The sequence below is a fragment of the Cheilinus undulatus genome, linkage group 19 (assembly GCF_018320785.1).
Source record: "Cheilinus undulatus linkage group 19, ASM1832078v1, whole genome shotgun sequence".
Lineage (NCBI taxonomy): Eukaryota > Metazoa > Chordata > Actinopteri > Labriformes > Labridae > Cheilinus > Cheilinus undulatus.
Genome location: NC_054883.1, coordinates 24639206 through 24663033, shown reverse-complemented (window position 1 = coordinate 24663033; position 23828 = coordinate 24639206). Strand labels below are relative to the sequence as shown.

Genomic DNA, 23828 nt, shown 5'->3' with positions numbered 1-23828 from the left:
TAATACGCACCATGAGCAGTTATCTGTCCGTCTAGACAAGAAAATGATAAATACAGAGCCATATTTAACTTCTTGTAACAAATATTTATGTCCACATCTGCAGGATATGTTTCAAGTCCGTTTCTTGATGAACCAGATGAAGGCCGTGAGCCAAAATGCGTCTGTTTAATAAAGCTGTTCCCCAAACTTCTACTCTTTTTGAAGCTCTCTGTTTCCACATGGTTCAGGTAAAGGTAAACACAGTATGAAAGCACTTCCGGTTTGTGCTTTTCAAGTAAAAGACCACTTCAGCATTTCTTTGGAGAAACTCCCTTCATGTGTACATAAGACTTTAATTTTAAAAAGCTCCTGGCACGCTTCCATTATACACTGAATCCAGTCACTTGTAGGGAGTTTTATTGAGGTAAAACGTAGGAGGAATGACAGAGCTTTGACAGCAGGGAGACAATGCTAACATGCAGCAAACTCGTGTTTGGTATGAAAGCTGTTATGGCAGCAATGGCTGCAAGCAAAGAAAAAAAAACATCTGAAAAATGGTTACTGCATAGGAACGGTGAGGAGTGTCATCGGGAGCACTGTGACGTCACACTACCAAAACATGGCGGCCTCCTGGTGAGTTTGTAAGCTCAAATTTACTCTAAATGCATATATCTAGTGAGTTTTTTTAAGTTCAAAATAAACAAGAGAGATACAAATATGTATCCAACAAGACGAACTGGTCTGATCATGCAAGGTTCCTTTTACGATCCTGCAGACACCCTGTAATATCTGTCAATATTGATAACATACTGATAATACTATGCATCCCTAGTTACAGATGAATGAGAGCAAAAAGGAATCTAGCACTGACACAGGAAAAAGGGAGGAAACACTGATATCAATATTTTAAAAAGCTGGAACATTACTGAGGAAAAATCAAAGTAATAGCAGCAATGGCTCGTAACATGAAAACACATCGAAACAAAATCACCTGATTGTTCTTCAGTGATATTTGCAGCCTGCAGGCAGACTACTCTGAGCTCATTAAGACAGGTAAATCTAGGCAAACAATTTACAGAGTATCTCTGTATATAAACACTTTAATTTTTTGTTGTTCTTTACTAAAAATGTACATTCAGCATCACAGAGTCATCTCAGGGCATACAGTATCTCCCTGTGCGCATAAACACGTCACATCTGACTCCCGTATAATATGATGAATAAGTGAAACCAGCTGAAGTGAATCTCTGTCTGATGTTGCTTTTTGTGTACACACACACACAGAGGCAGATACACACAGCCTGGGGGGATATTTGCATACAGTTCGTAGGTACACACTGTTCACAGCGCTCCACCCTTCAGCAGTCACGCAACAGAGACAACAGGTAGAATCTCTGACAACACCTGCTGCTTGATTTAGCTCCTCTCCTGCACAGTGCTTGAGATTATAGTCTTATGATGGAGTCATACAGGCGGTGAATCTGTGTTTTTGTACATGCATGACACAAAAGATGCAGCCTTGCCTGCAGCCAAGCCCTGTGTGTCACAGCTGAAGTGGACACTGCTCATTACAGAGACTTCACACAGTCCCCCTGGTGGGCAAAAAGGAGAAAGCATGAGAAGAAGTGAAACAATTTTTTATTCTTCCTCAATTCAAACGAAACTTACGGTTGCAGGTTCTGTGGTTTCATAGCATGTTCTCGGGGAGTGAGTCACTGTTTGAAAAAAAAAAAGAATAAAACACAAGTATGACTGTTGTTCCAAACCACAGGACGGATGTGGACATGTACTTCTGCTCATCTTAGATTTATCTGAAAAGACTCTGGCTGCACGCTTAATATCAGCGGAAAAAAACTGTGGGATAAGTGAGCTGACCAAACAGGGAGAGGGAGGGAGGAGGAGAGATTGCACATGCCAAAATCCCTCATGTTCCACTCTGATTAATCTCATTAGTAGAGCATCAAAGGGCAGTTAAGCTGGTCACTACTGCCACTGATAACAAGGCGTCCAGCAGAGGTGGAGTGAACAAATATAGGGCTTTGGCATTAAGTAAAGCGTTCAGAGAAAAACATCCTAAATAGATGCCTTGAAACATCCTGTACCTCTGGAAGCTATTAACACCGTCAAAGTAGGATTGCATCTCGCTTTCAACATGCCTTCAACACTTTTAGCAGTTTCACACACATGACTGAACTGCCTTTTTTTCAGTGTGGAGGAGCGTTGCAGCTCTCTCCTGGCACCAAGCCTCCTCAGCATCACTCTTCATCGACACAGCGGTTGTTGAGTTTATCTCTGCGTGATCCCTTATCCAGGAAAGGCACCTTTAATAAGTCCGATTAGCACCTGTGACTCTGCGTGATGGCTAAGCTAAATGAGCATTCAGGGTTAAACAAGTTAACGTGTGCGTTGTGTGTTTCTCGAATGTTGCATGACTCAGGCCAACAGGATGCCAGTTGTTTGGTGCCATGCCAAAGCAGGGCAGCAGATGATGAAGATTAAGGGAGCTGCCTGCGAGGATCAGAGAAGGGGAAGGTGAAAGAGGAGAGAGCCACATGTGTTGGGAAGACTCATGATTCCTTCACTGACTTCTCATTAAACACTCCAAAGATAACACAGAGATACTCAGTCTTTCCCAAGAAACAAAAAACTTTACCTTCCACATCCAGCTGTGCCACTAACCTCTGTCCTGAAAAAGCAGCCACCAGACTACGACACGCTCTAAAGCAGGCCATGAATATTTGACGTGGACCGTGGAGCAATGAAGGAGGCGTTCAGTGGAGGGGTGGGGGGTGGGAAAACAAGTGTGGGCTTCATTGTGCCTCTTAATTACATGTGACGACCAGACAAGGAGGAATTATGGGGACGAATAGATGGATAACACCTCAAATCTAGTGTGATGATGAAACAAACACTTCTTCAAATCCTTAATGAATGAATAAAACTTTGACACTAAAAAGTGTTAACACTTAAAAATAAAGAGCACATTTTCACCACAAGCTAGTTGCAAACTGGCATCAATATGAGCAGCATATGGGCTCTTTATTAGTCCTTGTAAAACACTTATTAGCTTTATTCTGCATGACTATATTCAACAACTATCTGGCCACTTATAAAGGACATATTTACTTCAATGATCTTAGTTTGCTTAGTTTTTGACTTTAAAGATGAACAACTAGCAGGCAAAGCAACTTATTCAATATTCTAATAACATAGTTAACAGCCTAGTATCACAGAAGTGCCATCACAGAGAATAAGAGCTTTAAATGACTCAAAAAGCACTAATAAACAGGGTGGCAAGTAGCAAATTGCATTTACTCGTGTGTCTGTAATTGAGTAGATTTTTTGTGATGGATTTTGCAATCTGTCATTTAACTTTTGCTCAAGAACATTTTTGCAGGGAAAGTATTCCAGATTTGCTGGATTTAAAATAGTAACTGTACTGAATAAGAAAAGAGGAGGTCCAAGCTTTCTGTCAGCTACATAAAAATGTCCGTTGTTTGGCCATTACAACCACATGATGGTCAGGAGCACACAACAACACAATGACTCCACATCCATGCATCTATTATCTATACTGCTTATCCCGCTTGGGGCTGTGAAGGGGCCAGGGCCGATCCCAGCTGTCACTGGGTGAGAGGCGGGGTGCATTCTGGGCTGACGCCACACAGGGTTGACATATAGAGCCAAACAAGCAGCACATTTACACCTACGGATGATTTAGAGTCACCAATCAACCTAACGAGCATGTCTTCGGTCTGTGGGAGGAAGGTAGAGAGAAACTGCACAGGCACGGGAAGAACATGCAAACTCCACACGGAACAGTCCCGTCCGCTGGGGATTTGAACCGTAACTTTATTGCTATGAGGCAGGAGCACTACCAACATGTACAATATTCCACATAACTTTTTCATGAATGTGTTGCTTATTTTTGTGCACTCAACACAAAGAAAAGATCATATGTTACTTGTAACCCTCTCTGGAATAAAAGTGCTTGGTATTTTAATACTTCAAAAGAATAACTTAAACTTAGGCTCACTTACTGACACATTACTTTGCTTCTACTTTAGTAACGTTTGATGAAAGTAACTGTAATTTTCCTCAAGCCCAATATTTGTGTACTCTTTCTACCCCTGCTTCTAAGCAACTGGTAAACAATAAATATTTGTGCCCCACTAAAAGTGCACCAAAAAACACAGGCTGGAACAGATGAGAATGAGACAACTCTAAATAAACTCTCCAATATAAGGAAATGGTGCGTGACCAAACAATGTAATCAGACAACACAGATAATGCACACATGCTGTTGTGTTTGCACTTTGCATTTTCAGAGAATATCTGACAATTCAGACACAAATAGATCACCCAAACTTAACTGGTATCAACAGAACTTTTTTCTTTTTAATTTGAGGTGTACAGTCTGATAAACTTATGATAAAAGTCTAAAGCAACAAAAATAAGGCTCTTTCTATTAAAACCACTCAGTGTCTTTATCCATCAGCCTGAATCCCGCACAAGGGTGCATGAAGTTTGCAAGCAAAATGTATGAATTAAAAAAAGTGAATGCATGAAAAAAAACATGCAAAACAGTAGCAGCAGTAGTAGAAACCATGATTTCCCTGCATCTCAGGCTGCTTTGCCTACAAATACGCTCTACCACAAATACTGATAAAACAGATAAGTGATATCTTTGCAAATTCATGTAACATCTTATCTGAAAATGAAAAATCCCACTGTGAGGCTTTCTCCCTAATTACCCTATCATAAGTTGAAGCATTCTGCTCATTTTTGTCTAATAATGTGCAAGGGTTTACATAGTTTGCAAGCAACTTTTATGAAATATAACAAAGAGAAAGCTTTAGAATTTTTGCAAAATAGCAGTAATGATAGAAACCATGATTTCAAGTATTCCAAGGTACCTTTGCTCACAAATATGCACAACTACCAATACTAATTTGATTGATAAGGAGATGTTTTTGCAAATTTGTGAAGCAATTCAACTCAATCTCATATGGTTTTACAGGAATACAATGGCAAAGACCATGATTTTACAAAGGTTAATCTTACTGCAGATATGCACTCCTAATAGTTCCCCGAAAGACATAAAATCACTAGCTTAAATTTGTTGCAGGCTGTTAGCGGGTCAGTTTAATATGTGCAACATAAAGTAAATATTTAATTTATTTGAGATAGACACTATTTTGTTAACCTGTTAAAAATACATAAAATTAGCAAAATATAGAAATATCTTTGAAATCAAATGCACTACAGCACCTTTTATCACTAGTATGAATGATAAACCAGCAGCTGAAGTATGACCTCTCTGACAGGGTCAACAAAAACAGAATAATTTAAAGTTCATATTCATGATGTAGCCAGTGATTTACAGATTTACATCTGCAGATAGCATCCCCCATACATAAGAATAAAAGTCAAACCAACATGCATGCACTCATAAATGCAGCCCACTCAGCCCTTCCACCTGCCTCCACAAAAAACATCTCTCCACCGTTTTCACCTCAGGCTGGGTCTCTATATTTGTATGTTTTTTTTTTCTTTTCTTACCTTGGAAGAAACTCTTGACGCGGAGGTAGGAGACGGCGAGACGGAGCACAGACAGCTTGTCCAGCTTGGAGATGACATCCGGGGGGAACGGCAGCAGGCTGGCCAGCCGGTCCAGCTCAGCGTTCAGCCTGTCCCTGTGCCGCTTGGACGGGTTGGTTTTCTCATTGGCAGAGGACGGCTTCCTGATAATGACACAGGAAAGAGACGTGAGGGTTTGTGTGGACGGAGTCGATACAATAAGAATTTTAAAAAACTGTAAAGATCACAACTTAATCACAGATTTTTGCTCTTACTTCATACATATTTTAGCACATCAGCAGGCGGTTTGTGACAGCTGCACACACAGAACAATTTTATAATTTAATTTTGCAACCTTTTGGGACGTTTTTCAATGATAGGTCAAAAGACAGCAAAACAAGAAGACAAAAAACCTTTTGGTGAAGTTTATAAAGTCAGCTCTTAGACCCCAATTTTATAGATAGTTTGCAAATATTTTGTCGTCAATATATCTTACAAAAAATTGAGGCTATTTGGCAAAACGTTGAACAGATAAGGCTTAAAATTTTAATATAATGACAGGACAAACTAAAATCTCACTAGCTCCTGTAATGTTTGGCCCTTTGAGCTACATTCATACACAAATGTCAATGACAGGGTGCAGAATGAGTGGCAATATTCTTATAGCTGTAAAACACAGCAAGTGCATTTTAGTGGCACTAAAAGATGACCTACCAAAGGAGAAAAAAAAATTGTGTTTTATCTTCCCACCAAATAAGAATTTTTTTTTCCAGAGGAGAATAATAAAAATATCTTTCACACAAGTCCTTTACAGTTCTTCGATTTTTATTTGGCTACAGTTGTGACAAAACAATTTTCAATAAATGTTATAAAAGTTGGTCCTGGTATGAATGTATTTTTAGTAAAACTTTCTAAACAGACGCCTGTTGCCAGTAGTTAATATTTATTACCAAGTGATCATGTTTTATGTGACTCGTGCTGAGTTTGGCAACCCACACAGAGACATATGACCAAATAAACCGCCATTTTTATCATTAAAACAGTCAACGATGCACCTCACTGATTTGCATGTCCAACAAGAATAAGTCTATTTAATTTCTTCCTTTGAATTAGGAAAAATACATTAGATTCAACAAATTTTACTTAATAACATGTGAGCAAACTCTCCACATTTTGAAACTATATAAAACAAATTAGTATTAGCAAAGATCCTCAAGCTCTCCTGACAAACTTATAATATTAGAGTTATTTGACATATTTAATTTTCATCTTTTAAGTGATACTAAGACTTTCAGTAGTCTGTAACATTTGGAGATATTTGTGTATTTCAGTAAGTTGTTCTCTGGCTCGCCAACTGAACCTGACATGATCCGTATGTGTAATGATGAGCTCCCATTTCCAAAGCTGACAGATCAGAATTTGTCTTGTTCTTATGAGCTCAAATCTGGTTTGAATATCTATCAAAGAGTGCCAGATTTTCTATTGTAGGTTAAGTTAAAACAGAACTACGTTTTGCTAAACATCCGAATACTGATCCTAAAAAAGGAGGAGCGATGGATTTAAATATTCAAGCACCAAATGTCTTACGGCAAAAACTGCACACTATAATTTTAATGCACGTAAAGGTTCAGATGGTACAATTTCAACTCAAATCAACCGCAAAGGGAAAAGTGAACACTTCATAAATGCCACAGACCTCCTTAAATTCCCACGTCCCTCTTTGAAAACTTATATAACCCTTTTTTCATTATTCATAACATCAGCTGACAAAGCTGTCCCTAAAAAAAGGGTGCCCTCAAAAACTTAAAGACACCTCAAGCAGCGTAAAGCAGTGTCTGACTGTAAACACATACACATGCAGAGTTGAAACAACAACTGTAACTTCACTGCCAAGAATCTGGGATTAAGAGAGTGCCATATATAAACTAAGTTTATCGATCAAATAAATAACAGCTTAAAAACAGAGGACTGTAAACATTATAAATAGTTAGAAATTATGCAATCAAAAACAGGATGTTTTTTTTTGCAATATCTGTGATGTTAAAACAAATCATATATTTGTGTATGTTTAAGTTAGGGCATTTTCATACCTTCATGCAGCTGTTACCCGAAACTTCCTCTGATTTAATTATGATTTAAAAACACTTCAAAACCAAAACTGTGAGAGTGATATTTGTCAAATCAACATGCACTCATTTTTCAAAAGAGCAGCTTCTTAACTGTTTTTGGATGGGCTTCCTCCTCTTCCTGCCTGCATACATGCAGTCTCCCGGAGGGATCATCGTCCTGCGCTCCGTGGAGGTAACAGGTGCGCTCCTGCAGGGGTGACAGAGCCCTTTAGTGACTGAAAACTTTACACATGTTGCACAGCGAGGATAAAACATGCCCAGGCTGGCCGTTGCATGTTATGACATTAAATAGTTAAACTAAAGTGAAACCAAACATAGAAGTAAAATAACACTAATTAAGGTACTGTTAGAGCACTAACAAAATATATATGAGAAGCACTGATATTTTAGTGTAGGTCAAAATTAAAGAAAAACTTCCTACATGAGGCAACTTCTCTAATCAATATTCAGGACATGCCTAGTTCCTAACAATAACAATAGTAACAAAAATAATGTCATTAATTTAGCAGCCAAACCGTGATATAATTCATAGTACTGACCTGAAATCTCGGTGGATGTGAGTTAATTCCAGTATAGAGCTGTTTGTGGAATCACTTATTTGAAGTTGCACAAAAAGAGATGCCTCTCCCAGGGTGCACCGGCCCCGTAAAGCCAAATGATAAATCCAAAAGAGCTAAAATAAAGCGCAGAGGTCCTGAACGAGCTCCGAGCTGATGTTTTCATCAGCTCTGCACTGCTCGGGGCAGATGTTGGCTGATGCTTTATACCCAATTGAGTCGCCTTCACTTCCTCGCGTTTCAGGTGGCGGATTCCTCTGAATGACATGTCGAGCTCTTCGCACGCAACTCTGTGCCTCACAAACAGCGGAGCGCGAGGGCTGACACACACACACACACGCACACACTGGAGGCTTAGCCTGTGATGCTTTCATGGTTTTCTGGTAAATTGAACAACTACCATTCCTTTTTATTATGGTTGCGCTACAAACCCGCGTTTAGGACGTTTGATTTCTCATAAAACACGCCTAATGAACAATGCGCCTCATTCATGTTGTCATTCTTTTTGATTTTACATACAATGATAAGCCGAACAACAAAGTAAATCGACTTAGAAACAAAATATCCTCCTTTGTTCTAGCTACAACTTTTAGTTGAATTAACAAAACTCAGTTTAAACACTGCCACATACCACACAAAAATACTCGCATACTATCCCTATTAAACTATTTTGATTATCGTGTTTTTAATAAACAAGGGACTATTTTTAATTTTTACAAGGGGTACGTGAAAGCAGCACTAGCCCAGCCCGACCTGAGCTTGCAGTCGCGCGCAGCACAGAAACGTTCTGTGAGCAGCGCGAGGGGAGGGATCACACGCGAAGGGCAGCTGAGGCTCAAATCTCCGTGTTCATACACCGAGGCTAAACGACGGACGGCAGAGCTCCTGGACACGAGGGGCTCTCTGCAGCATCGATTCACCGAAAAACTTCGAAATAATGTAAAATATACCGCGGGGCTGGATGGGAACGACCTTCTTCTCGATTAATTCGATGGATGTAGTCATGGAAACCAAGCTGGTTCGGCGGGGAAAGGCTTAAGACGCAGCGTTACACTCGGTACATACGTCGGAAACGACATTCAGTTTCGGAAAAATCAATAATATTTCATGGATTTCATATCAGAAATGTAATGGGATTAATCGCTTCAGTATGTGGAGTAAAATATAACGCTGATGTGAGTGTCATCTGTGCTGCAGATATCCTCTTTTCTGAAGCATCGTGTAAAAGTCATTGGGCGAGCTCTGATGCATTTTGTCATTGCATTACTACATGTAATCTTTTGTTATTAGAAATTATTTTAACGAAACTTTGAAATAAGGCTCAAACGCAAAGACTTCGCCTGAGAAGCTTTATTTTGAATGCTAAAAACGGAAGTGCTGAGTCAATTGGGATCAGTGGTTCTCAAATGTTTTGAGGCAAGATTAGGTGTGCTGTCGGAATTTGAATACCTTTATTTTAATATTGCAACAATACAATAGCTTTACTTAAATACGTGTTAAAGGGGCTATTTTACATTTATATTGTTAAGAAAAAAGATATAAGATTTGGGATTAAGATTAAGGAATAATGGTTCCAAACCTGGGGTACAGAACCCCCTAGGGGGGACGACAGAGGTCTCAGGAGCTGTCAACATTAGATTTGCACATATTGAGTAAAATCCTGATAAAATACTAAATAAGTAAAATGGTCTGTAAATAAGAAAAACATGTAGAGCCATTTTCTTATGGTATTATTAATGAAACAATTAAATAGTTGTTTTTTTTCTTACATGTTAAAAAATAAAATTGTGTGTTTTTGGGGTTGCTCCAAGAAAAAAAATGGTTGGGAACCACTGCTCTAGATGACTGGTTTGGTTACTGTAATGTATGGAACACCAGCTTTGATTATTTGCAAATACACTCAGCTGAAGTCTTTCTTTATTCATCACTTTAAAGTCTGTTTCAAGGACTTAACTCTGGGAATTTGTTCATCCTCAAACTTTAAATTGTGTGTTTTAGGGACTTATGTTTGAGGTCTATACTACATTCAAATATCAGTATTAGATTAGGCCTGAGCTATTTGGGAAAATAATCCATAATTGCCACTGCCATGCATCCCTAATAAATGGGTTTGTCGGTTTCTCTCTGTGTTCTGATAGCATTGCATTACGACTTTATATTTAGGATCTCTTTTTTTAATCAAGAAAAGCCTGAACAGCATTTTTATTGTGGTGTGGTGTAGCTGGTGTTGATATGCACCCCCAATAGTGTAACACCACTTGTGTAAAATATGCTGTGTTGGTTCCTACCAACATAACATTTCTGGTTTCTGACTTATTTCATTTGCATTTAACATTGCAGTTCATTTAGGTTTCCTCAAACTACCTTATAATGTTGTATTTCAATGCTATATGTACCAAACCAGTATAAATGTAAGCTTGAGCAGCTGACTGATGTTTGCATGGATGCAGACAACCTCTGCAGCCACAAATACCTGTAAAAATAAGCAAACAAGGAACAATTAGCATCAGCAGTGTCATTTCACCATGCTAGTGTGACTCTACACTTCATGTTTGAAATGACAGCTAACAAACTTACCTTCATGTTTGATATGTGAATTATTTCACATCTTTATTTCTTAAGTGTTCATGTTTGGTTTGTGAATGTCCAACCTAATAAAGTTTACGTCTTTTACATGCTGTCTTGTCTTTGCTCCAACTAAACTAGTCTGAGACTACCTGTACAGTTCATGTGTGTGTGGCAGTTTACTGTGCTGCTCTCTAGTGTACAAATTCATACACAACAAACAGCCAAGTGTTTCCCATTCGTGTACACACATACTTATTGTGTATTTATGTGTACTTAATCATGCAGGCAGGCTTATGGCTGGGATTCAATTCTTCTTTAAATAGAAATGACATAGTAGCGGAGGATCCCCCAGGTGTTGTTACACGTGATGGCAAAGAAAACTATAGATGGAAGAAAACACCTGTTAGGGGGTCAGCCGTTTACAGGATCTTCAGTCTATATAAGTCATAGTCATATGTATTTATTGCTCTGTGTATGTTAACTTTTTTACTGAATTTTACATTAGGCAATACAATTATTAAACATTTATAAAATACTTTAAAAACTTTTCTTGGTTGATCTTTTAAATCAACCAATTATTTTTACAATGTTACATGCAAAGTAGATTTTTCTCTTCCTGGTCATCAGAGCCTGGTACAAGTCAATAATTTTTGGCAACATTGATTTTTATGCATTATTATGTTTGGCACAGTGTAAAATGTAAAATAAATGTGACACATAAGCTCTTAAAGCCAAAATAGCTCCTTTCATTAATTAGGCTATAAAATTAATAGACATTCATTAAATATTTAAAAAACTTTTTTGGTTAATATTTTAAACCAACTCCCTCTCTACTCATAAAAATTGAATAATCACAATTTTAAAGAAATTTAACCCTTTAAATGCCAGGTTCTGTCACTATACTCTTCTGTGTTTTAGGTGGGAAAGACGAGTTATTACCTCCGCCAAGGAGGTCTTGTGATCGGGTGGGTTTGTTCGTTTGTTGGTCGGTCTGTTTGTTAGCAACATAACTCAAAAAGTTGTGGACAGATTTTGATGAAATTTTCAAGAAATGTCAGAAATGGCATAAGGAAGAACTGGTTAGATTTTGGGAGTGATCTGGATCACCGTCTGGAACCAGGATTTTTTTTAAAGGATTCTGTACTATTGGCAGAGGTCTGCGCTCTCTGAGTGCTTTTCTAGTTTTTAATTTAATACAAGCAAAGTAGATTTTTTTTCTTCCTTGTCATCAGAGCCTGGTGTATGTCAATAATTTTTGGCTAAATGTATTTTTATGCATTACTATGTTTGGCACAGTGTCAAATGTAAAATAAATGTGACGCATAAGCCCCATATGACCAAAATGGCACATGTCATACATTAGGCAATAAAATTCCAATAGATTTATATTTTTTTAAACTTTTTTTGTTCACTTTTTCAACCAACACCCCCTCTACTCATAGAAATTAAATTATTATAAATTTAAAGAAATTTAACCCTTCAAGTACTTTTTTTTTAATAGTGAACAGATTTCCTTTGACAATTTATAAGACTGAATATCAAAAAATGGCAATTATTTGGCGCTTTTATACCATCTCTGCTCATAAAAAGTACATTTTGCAATGTTACAGCAGCAAACTACAGACTAAGGAAAGTGATTTTTAAATTTTGATATGATTTGAGTAAAAACTAAATAAATCAGACAATACTAACCTGTTTTGATACCAAGGTGAGAAAAGTAGAAGTCTTAAGCACCCAATATTAGGTCATTTCTTATTTTCATGTTTAAAAAGAAAAAAAAAAGAGAAGAAAAGAAAATAGTGCCAAAGTACTTAACACTGGCTTAACTGCAAAAAAACATTGGCAGCATTTTGGGATTGAAAATAAGCCCATGCTTTGGTACAATTTAGGCAGTTTGCAGGAATTTGCTGCAAGATTTTATTGATTCATTTCATTGATGTTTTTTTGACACTATCAATAGTTTAAATAACAGAATATTTTGCTTTAAATCATATGGTCCATAATGTCGGTCTTCTCATTTAACTTATGTAATTCTAAATGAGGTTGTGGCAAATCCACCATTGCAGTTTATCTGATTATAGATTAGGCAAATGCAAAGCCTGGTTGATTATAAATTAAGTTGTCACATACTGCTTATATCTTCTAATTCTTAAAAAGACAGAGTGGTGTGACATGGCCAACATGTGGTGCTGTGATGTGGCTCCACCTTCTTAAATTAAGTCCACCGATAAGATTAAGTCCAAGTATAAAAGCCTCCATCAGGGGTGATGTTTTGTTTGTTGTGACAGGTGGAGCTGAGGATCTGCAGAGGTCCTGGGGTCCCGTTAACACTGTCAGTGGTTGCCATTTAAGCCACGGGGAGCTTTGGTATCAATGCAAATCCACCAGAAACCCTATCCAAGCTGCCGTACAGATTAGCCCGGGTTTAAAGCCGTGCTAACGCTGCAGGGGCAGACCTTCGCACGCAAACATGGATGTGTGAGTGAGTGCATGCTCATGTCCACTGTGAGTGTGTTTACAGCACGTGTGTGTGTGCAGCCTAATACACATTTCAAAATAATGACTGCAGAGCTCTGTAGGACTTACTAACAGCCATCTGCCAGGTGCATCAGTGTGGTTTTCATTGATTAAGATGTGTGTGCAGAGCTGTGACATGTTTGATTCTAATGGACATTTATTATTAATAGGATGGCTGATTGACCAAGGAGGCAGCCTAAAACCACAGCTAACAGCATTCTCTTTGTGTCCGGATATGTAGATCTGTATCCAAGCAAAAACTATTACGTAAACTTGTGGAATGGGAGTTGTACTTTTTAGAGCTGTCAACCCAAAAACATTAAGCAAGAAGAGAGCCCGTTGTTCTAATGTGGTTGTAAAGCAGGAATGGGGTTGTCAGGATTTGTAGAGCCTGTATATAATCCACGACAGCTTCTTAACGGACAAGAGCAGGTCAGGAGGCCCTGTGAGGTCAGTGATGTTCACTTTGAACATACATGTTCGTGTACATCATGTTCAGTCATACAGAAACAGCAGTGCTACTGCTTGATTTCATCTCCTTTCACAATGCTACAGCAAACATTGACATGGTGACCCTGAAGTGTTTAATACCACATACAGAGGGACGGTTTTATTGGGGACGAGGAATGGCTCGGCTGTCATCTCATCGGACCTCGAGGGTTCAATCCAGAAAAAATCCGATGATGAACTTCAGAGACATAAAGCCTGCGACACAGGAAAAACAGTCTGTAAACAAAATATGATCAATATAAAACTTTGAACTCTAGCAGTTATCCACTAGGAAATATAGCTGCTGTCAGTTTGCATCTCACATGAGAGGGGACTGTATAAAATGGTACCTCTGATGTTTTAAGACCCTGGCCCTATCTTTACAAGCTTTGGCACTCAATGGCTGTAGAATGTTTAGGAAATGCACAAGTATTACTTCAGATGACTTATGTGATACGAGATGCATTGTAATCCTTGGGGGAAAATGTGCGTGATCAAAGTAGGTACTGGGGTATTGTGTGCCACACAAATAATTTTCTGGATGGAAACAAACCACTAAAAACTACAAAGTCACACAATGCTACAAACAAAAACAAAAAACATCTGAGACAGAGATAAAGTCATATCTCCAGGGTAGAGATGAAACGGTTACCGGTATTAACAGTATTAAAATTTCCATGGGCATCATACGGTTCATATTTTAATTACCACAAAAACTGTATAATATTCACCCTCTGCCATGACTTCCAGTTTTCCAGTGAGACCATAGGTGAGACTGTCAGTGCATCTGTTGGCACCAACAGGCAATGCTTCCACCATGTCAGTCCACCCATAGTGAAGCCAATGCTTTGCCTCCCCATGTGTCCCCCCCACCGGGGAGGGGGTAATCGGCGAATGCCGTGGTGGGGGGCACATGGGGATGGATCCAGGAATTTTTTAAAGGATTCTTCAATATCGGTAGATAGGGCTAATGGCGGAGGTCTGCGCTCTTCGAGTGCTTTTCTAGTATTTATATATTTTCCGTTACCTCAGAGTGATTTTTGTTTGAATAAATTTCACTTTGCTGCAAGACGCACAGACAAAACAGAGACATGGTGTCCACTTCACACGGATTCCTCTATGCCCTCTCATCACTGAGCATCTCCTTATCACCTGTATGTATTTAATAATATTATTTATTTATTTTATTTAAAGTTATTTAATCAGGAGAGCCTCATTGAGATTAAAAATCTCCTTTACAAGAGTGTCCTGGCCAAGACAGCAGCAAGTCAAAGAACACGTTTACAGACAAAGATACAAAACAATGACAAAAGCAGATCACCATATCCAGTTTAACATCAGAAGAGAAATAAATCATCTTCAGTCTACTTTTAAAAAGATTCAGAGACCTGCTCCCTCAGGCCCAACTCCTCCTGCAAGAGGTTCCACGCAGCAGGAGCCGCATATCTAAAACTCCTTTTTCCCATTTCAAGTTGTACTTTAGGAACAGACAGCAAGTATAGGTCTTGAGAATGGGAGACCGAGCGAAGACTTTAAGTTCCAACATTTCTCAACTTGATATAATCACATAAGTAAGAGGGAAGCAAATTAAGAATAGCCTTATAAATGAGAACATACCAATGATTTTGTCTTCAAACAAACAACGCAGGCCAACCAATTCAGTAAATTCATTTAAATCCCGTAGTGACCAATTAAAACTCTCTTTACTGGAGAAGAGATCTGACATTTTATGAAGAAATAAGTGTGGGCACATAAATTTTAAAAAACTGCAGCGATGCTTATGCATAATGGTGAAAGGTGGATTTTCTGTAATGTGACGTCGTTCTAACCATTTCCGTAACACTGTAACTGTCCTTTCATTCACAAGTAACTCAGTTTGCGTGTCAGTTTATTTTCTTCGACTTCCTTCCTGTTGTCATCGAAAACCTTTGATCTACCAGCTCATTTCAATGCATTTGCATTCATAAGGAGCTTTGCATTGACCGTTGACTGTAAGCATGTAAAGGGCGGAGCAGGAGGCAGATCTAAATGTGCACATTTCCATGTGGGCCAGGATTTGAAGATGTGCGTGGGCAAAGTTTTATAAATCTGTCTATAAATAATTTTGCGCCATTTCCAAGGTTTTGGCACACGTACTCTTTTAGTCTGGTTTCTATGCACTGTTTTATAAATGAGACCCCAGGTCAGGTCAGGTATGGGAGCGTATGCTCATTTGGCACTTCATTGTGTCAACTTTGGTCCTGTACTGCTCTGGCCTCCTGATGGCCATCGTCCAGGCCTGCACCAGGCCAATGCCCCGCCTCTCCAGGTATCCTTCCAGCTGCCCCTTGTTTAGCAAACTAAAAGTGTATAGGCTAGTTCCCACACTGCTAATCAGATTTATAGTGTTTTTTTTTTTTTTTAAATCAAACTTGATTACATGATTTGAAACGATGAATCGGTACTATTTTAGATTTTTAGCTAATTATAACAATACCAAAACGTTTTATGTCACCGTTATCGTGATATGACATTGTATTGTTGTTACTTTTCTACTCCAGAGGTCTGCTGGGTAAAATGTCCATTTGTCAAGGATGATGTGGCTTAGAAATGGACAATTTAACAACTGTGTCTGGTTACAATAAAGAACTGGATTACATTTCTTTCTGAATAATAAGCAAAGAACAGCTTCCTTTTCTGCTAACCTACTTTGGCAAGAGTTTGCGATAGCTACAGATTAGCTGTAGTACAGTGGCTGGTTTATCTGAACTGTTCCACAATTGTTTATTAAAACAAGACAGTGTTTTTGCCCATCTCCTGACAGGCCTCGGCATGAATTTCATCCACTGTCAAGCTCCTCTCTTCATACACTATGGTAGCCTGTAGAGCTCAGGTTACTACTGGTGCTGTTAATGTCTATGATCTCATTTTGTCCTGTCACTATGATTGGCCCATCATGGATGTGACAGAACATTTATCCAATCACTTTCAAAGTTTTTTTTAAAGTCCTGTTCTTCAAATATTTTGTATGGAAAGTAACATTAAACTTGTGAAATTCATTTCCAAAAGTTTCAAGAAATCCTCATTTGTGTTTTGCTACTTTCATCCAATGGACCAAACTGCTACAAAAAAAGAAAAAAAAAAGGCTGTCACAGTGATTTATTCTCATATTTGGATGCACCTAAGCTTTAAGAGTTGAGTCAATCCCTTTGAGAGGGAAATTGTGTTTAAGGGCTCCGTTGGGATAATCTTTAGTTGACATTTGGATTTGGGTTTTTCAAAAGGTCACTCATGGGTCAGGTGGTGTTTGTCCTCCATGTTTCCATCAGAATCTCTGTAAACTGCTCCATGCTGAGACTGTGGTTATGTGTAGAAAGAGAGGGGGACGGCGAGGGAGCAAAAAGGGCCACAGTGTTGTGTAACCCTGAGGATGCTGGGAAGTAAGCGAGTGAGTCACTTTAGCGAAGATGAATGTTGACAGTGAGATCAGGCAGCGATTGTTTGTTTGGACATAATCTGCACAAACAATACATAGGGCTATGAAAGTCGCTCACGCTGCTTTAGCTGTAATTAACAGCTGTTTAAAACTGCTCCAGTTTGATGGATGATGGGTCTGCAGTGAGAGGGCAGAGTGGGTTTGAGACGTAAACCGAGGGAGAGAGAGAGCGTAAAATATGCGGTCAGTGTGCTCAGAGAGAAAAGCCTCCAGAGGGCTCAATTCTGCAATCCCTTCTCCCCACTAAATCACAGTCTTAGCATTACCAGGCATCACAGCACCCACACACACTCACCCACAAGAACACACACACTGTAGTAAAGCCACTGCCCTAGGTTATGTACATCTGATAACCGTGCTGGCTTGTACAGCCAGAAGCCAATGGCCACAAAATGAATTTTATGGTAACGTCGCCCAGGCTTTTAGAGAAGACACCCAAGCTGAGAAATACATCACAGCTGACAACTGACTCTGCAACTATAAATATGACATGTAGGCCTACAAATGACAGAAATTTTGACCAGAAATTTTTACAATGCAAGCTTTGGAAAAAAACAAAAAAATAAAACTAAACTGAATAATTTCAATTTAAGTGGCAATGATGTACTATTTACCGTGATTATGTGGGGATACTTGTGTAAGCTGGAGCACACAGTGGAACAACTTCTATGTATGGAGACTCGGCAAGAATAAAGAGAGGGGAGAAACGTCAGCAGAGACTGGTTAGCAGGAGAGATCCTGAGTTACCTAGTGGTGTAGGTGTAGAAACTGTGAGCCCATGGACGCAGAGAGTTACTGCTGTCATGGTGGGACTTCCCAACACTTCACCTGGACATTTCTGTTATTGGATAATGACTCAGACGCCTCAAGTGTGCATCACTCTAAGTCCAGAGTTCTGGGCCTTTCTGCATGCTGCTGTTTTCCTGACCTTCAACTTTACGAAGATAAAGCGAAAAAACTAACTCTCACCAGAAGAGCTGGATAAAAATTTGTCATCCAAGTAAGTTTATGAACCCCTTCACACTTAGCTACAAACCGCCCTAATGTCTGCCGAAGGTCCCCCACTGAAAAAGCCAACAGAACCACGTTATCTGCTAAAAGTAGGGATAAATTCTGACCGGAAAACCCTTCTCTCCCTAGCTGAACCTAGAAATCCTATCCACGAAGATCACAACCAGAATGGGAGATAAGGGACAGCCCTGGCAGAGACCAATGCACACTGGGAATGTTTCCGACTTTGTGCCTAGGATGCCAACACAGCTCTCACTTCGGTTATACAGGGACCTTATGGCATGTCGGAGCAACCCTGGGACCCTATATTCCTGCAGTATCCTCCACATGACCCCCGTGGGACACGGTTGTTAGCTTTCTCCATGTCCACACTACTCATGTAGACTGGATAGGCAAAATCCGATGCTTCATTGTGAATCCCTGCAAGGGTAAAGAGCTGGTCCACTGTCCCACAACCAGGACGGAATCTGAGGCTCAACAATCAGCTGGAATCCCTCTCTAGCACCCTAGAGTAGACTTTCCCCCAGGAGGCTGAGTAGTGTGATACCCCGATAACTAGAGCACACCCTCTGGTCCCCCTTTTTAAAAATGGGGACCACCACCCCACCACTGAAGAGGATTTATTGTTTTATCTACTGATCATGGACATCCCTAATATGAGTATGCACCCACAAGCCCACACTAGCCCTGAAATTTGAGGCTCACAGTATGTCAAACTATAAGGAAACACAAGGAGTAAAGATCGGAAAACTGGCACTTCTCTGAATCTCTCCTGTGGATCCGAACCCAGACGGACTCAGGTTCCTTCAGTCAGCTGGTTTTACCGCAGAAAGACGAGTTTCAGTCCATGAGGGAGACATCTAATGCTCTGTGGACACAAGAGTTTAAAACAGTTTGAAAGAAAAAATTTTTTTCATGAAAGAAATCTAAATCTGAGTCACTTTTTCTGTGACCTCTGTGCACCCATGATGTATGTCTGTTGTTTCTTCCTACTGCACGGCTACTGTGTTGACAGAAACAAACAGTGTCATTACGATTCAATCCATCAAAACCTTCTGTGAGTGAAATCAATTAGGAGCAAATTGAATGAGTCACTCCATTTGCTGCCCACATGCCACAGCGATGATAATATATCCCAAATGTATTCGTCTCTCCTACAGTTTCAAAAGGCTGAAAATCTGAGCTCTCAATCTGCCACAAAGTCTGCAGAGCACAGCTGAGCAATGCTTTTCATTAAACTCTACAGGAACCCTGTCGCCTGTCTGTCGGCCCGCACCGCGTCCAGCTCATCAATAATCATTTCAACAACGCCATGCTGTGTTGCTATTTGGTCGTGTTTGGGGGACGGTCTGTGTTTTTGAATTTTGGTTTGAGAAGTTTGAAACATTTGCCACTTTTAACCATTGCATTTTTCATCTCATTTAGCTCACATGGAGACTGTAAAAAAAAAAACAAAAACAGAGCAGACAGGAGGGACCGCGGTGTAAACAGTGAACATGTTCTTCTTAAAGGCTCTCTCTACTCACAAATGTTCTTTACTTAAAGTGGATGTTTTAGCTTTACAGTGCAGTCTGATCTATGTGCAACGCCTCCACACTCACTATAAATCTCCTTTTACCACGTCTATTTACATGCAAGACTTAGTGTCATCATAGGGTTTATAAAGCTAATCATGTCTATAATTCAGCTAACAATGGCTGCAGCTATTTTTATTTCCACTGGCAAGAACTTTGATTAATCTGTAATGGCAGCTGTGTGCTTCAGATTCTCAGAGTTGTCAGATGGCTGTGCTGATCTCATTAAAGGCCTTTCTTTATTACAATGTATTATTATCTTAAGGTTGAGATTTGCAAATTAAAAAAAGGTGGCACAGGTAGTCTCAGAGCATGAGACATTTGATTTGGAAGAACTCCAACATGTCTGTCTACCCTGATAAACACATATGAAAGAAGTTATGTAGGAAATAAACAAAATGCACTGGTTCAAATAAAAAATAAAATGTGTTTTTTGTTGCAGGTTATACAACTAGTGTTTAGTATATTTTTCTCACCTATATAAGTTGCTCTCATAGCTTTAGTTCATTGCAGGGTTATCAGGATTCAAGGTTTTAAACATCAAAACAAATGGTGCATGGATTGTGAAAATTAGGGCTAATACTGATACAAATACTTGCAATAGAAATAGAGGTTACTGCTCATAACAATGCTTTTTTCATAGCTTACTTCTTTCCTGTAAAAGTGTGGTTCTTCAGGTAGATGCAGGGGTTTTCAATTGGTGAGTCGAGACTCAAAAGTGGGTTGTGAAGCTTTCTAGTGGGTCACTAATATCTGCCAGGAAAAAAATTGACAAAAAGTTTGTACAGAAGCCCTAAGGGGACATAAAGTATATTTATACATAGGTTTTCCTACGATGATAAGTACATTTAAGTATTTGTCCTGAGATTTTTACTTATTAATCCACTTTTCTTTTGCTAACACATCTGTTTTTTTCCAAGATAACAAGGAAATCCCTCAAGAAAGCACCTAATTTCATGCTGTCTTGGTTTAAAGTAAGATTTATTCATGCATGCATGTCTTCCTGTTATGACATGTTTGATTTTTCCAGTCTCTGTGGGTATATTCATTTTTATTTTGGGGTGCAAACTACAACATTTTTCATTAAATGGTTGAACATTTTCAAAATTATGGGTTGCTTAAGGGACAAGTGGTGGGTCTTGAGGCCTGACAAGTTGAAAACTACTGGGTAAATGTGCTAGATATTCACACTAACCTAAGTGACAATAACAGAAAAACAACAAATACTCAAGTCGGCTCTTGACACGTTGTTCACTGATGGCCAAGTTTTGTTAACAGTGCCTATATTTGCAGGTATTGATGCTAAACCACCGCATGATGCATCCCAATTCTCAACCCCCATTCCAAAAAAGTTGGGTTGCTGTGTAAAATGTAAATAAAAACAGAATGCAATGATTGTTAAATCTCATAACTCCACATTTTATTCACATTTTAGATGTGTCTAAAGAGCCCAGAACAACTGACAAGACACCACTGAATGACTTATCCAAGTCAGGAACTCTAGTCTCAAAGAAAACAATCACTGGGGCCAGCACAGGGATGGCCCAACATTATGTATGGTGGAAGCATGTCCTTTGGTCAGATGAGACCAAACTAGAGCTCTTTGGAGAACTACACTGGTGATGTTAGAAGAAAGAAGCGAGAGGTGTATCACCCAAAGAACACCGTCCTCACAGTGAAACAAGACAGTGTGAGGATTAAGCTGTGGGGATGCTTTAGTGTCTGGAACTGAGAATCTGGTAAAGGTGGAAGGGATCATGAAGAAAGGAGATGTAAGGATTTATAAAGAAAACCTCTAAGAGTCAGCAGCTAAACTGGGTCTGGGTCATTGCTTTGTCTTCAGCACAACAATGACCCAAAAACACACGGCTCCTGGTGGAGAACTTCTTCCAGGAGAACAAACTGAACCTTACTAACCAGCCTGACCAAAGACCTGACTTGAATCCCACTGAAAATCTGTGGGGTGAAGACCAAGGTCCATGCCAGAGGACCATCAAATCTGGAGGAGCTTGAGAGATAGGCCAAAGAAGAATGGGCTGGAATTCCTCAGGAGATGAATCTGAGACTTAAACTACAACAAATGACTAAAGGCTGTTATCCAGTAAAAAGGAGACACAACTGACTAGTAGCATCAGGGGGATCATCATTCAGACCCTTCAGTTTTTTTTTTTGTGAAATAATTTTGTTTCTGTGTGTAAAGTAAAATAATGCTAGCATCAAAAATAAAACTAGGTTGTTAAAATTGCTTGCTCTGTATAACAGCACTTGGGAAATAATTTTAAATATGAAATTTTCATAGGGGGCTAACAGTTTGTCCTCATCTGTAAATTCTTGAATATCATTCACTCCTAATTTGACAGCACATGATTGCTTTAGCTAATCAGAATTTTTAGAAGCCCCATAATCCCCTTCAGAATGTGAGACAAAGTAAAAGCAGACAAACGTCTGTGATTGCTGTTACTGGAGTTGTATTACTGATGAATTTTGATTTTCATTTGCTTTCTTTATTTCAAAATGACACGGTTCACATACACACAGCTAGACTGAAGCACTCGGATCATTAATTGCATCAATACAAGTTCAACGCCATCTTGTGGAAGAAAGTTGGACTTACATCAGAATGCATTTGTTAGATTTTAAACACCAAGTAGGAGCTAAGGCTTGTTCCCAAACCTGAGCAGCATCATTTACACTTCATTTGTGATTCATTCTTCCAACAGATTCCTTTGAAAGGTGTACAATAGGTTTATTCAACATGTTCCCTTTTCACAGTACATTAATGAGAAGGATGCATTCTCATCTTGGACCCACCTTCTGACTCCTCGGCTTCTCCTTTGGGTTGAACATTTAGACCACAAGTACCTGATATTTAGGAAAGATATAGTGCTTCAGGCAGACTGCCTGTGTAATAAAGGAGCCATGTGAAAAACAAAGAACAGACACAATGGAAAATATTGCTCAATGCAGCTCTTTCAAACTTAATTTAAACTGCTTATAAATGCTCCAGAAATGTTTTTGCCAATTTCCTCTCATCATAAATCCAATAAGATCTTTCAAATATGTATATATATGGTTATTGCATCGTCGTATTGTTTATGCACTCATGGCAACTCAGTCTGTTTACAGAGAGCCACAGACAAAAGAAACAAAGAGACTGAAAGAGTAAAAACACTATGGCTGAAGTCCCTTTCTCTGTCCTTAAATTCCCCTATCAGTGCACCTTTAACACCTGTTACAGTTTATTTCCATCCTCTCTCTCTCTCCCTCTTTTTGCTTACTTTCTCCTTATCAACTGGGGAAATCCTTTCTTTTAAACCTGGGCCCTCTTTTTAGATAATTCACTGTCCTGGTAGATTTCCTTAGCCGACAGCGGTGAATCAGGCTGTAATGGCAGCAACATAATCCTGTGTGGAAAATGCCCCCTATTAGTGCGAGGATGGCCACAAACTAAGGTTTTAAGCCCGATTCTGGGCCAAATTTACCCCAGACAATCGTGGGGGCATATGCCAAGTGGAGGCTTGCCGCAAATGATTATTTGTCTAAATAATCCCCAAGTGTATGGTGTCAACATGATTATTTCACTGTTCCAAATCACGTCGTAGCCTATCAGACCTGAAAATCTGCATTGTGGATTTTAATGGCTCCGATGGAATACCTTCAACAAACACTGAGAGAGCAAACTGCGTAGTGTCTTCAGCTCGGTGTTTCATACTTTCACCTTACAAAGTCTAAATTTCAACATTTTTTTAGTTTATAACGTCAGAATTTGGGCTTTTTTAAACTTGGAAATTTCTAGTTTGGTTTCTTGAAAAAATACAATGTTATAATCTCACAAATTATATTAAAAAAAAAAAACTGATCCTCTATTATGTAGCCTTTTAGGGTGGCCCTATTATGCCATCATGATTATGAAAAAATATATAGCGCTTAACAAATTTATTAGACCATC

General features: G+C 39.1%; 1 protein-coding gene across 1 annotated transcript in view; it reads right to left on the bottom strand.

The window, feature by feature from the left end:
- Window positions 1-8477, bottom strand: part of LOC121526995 — a 135173-nt gene extending 126696 nt beyond the window's left edge. Inside the window, exons 1-3 of the mRNA XM_041813623.1 lie at window positions 8228-8477; window positions 7780-7875; window positions 5542-5723 (exon numbers count right to left, since the gene is read on the bottom strand). Coding sequence (XP_041669557.1) covers window positions 5542-5723; window positions 7780-7841 — 244 coding nt within the window. The 5' untranslated portion in view covers window positions 7842-7875; window positions 8228-8477. The remainder of the gene's footprint in view (window positions 1-5541; window positions 5724-7779; window positions 7876-8227) is intronic.
- Window positions 8478-23828: the final 15351 nt, after the last annotated feature.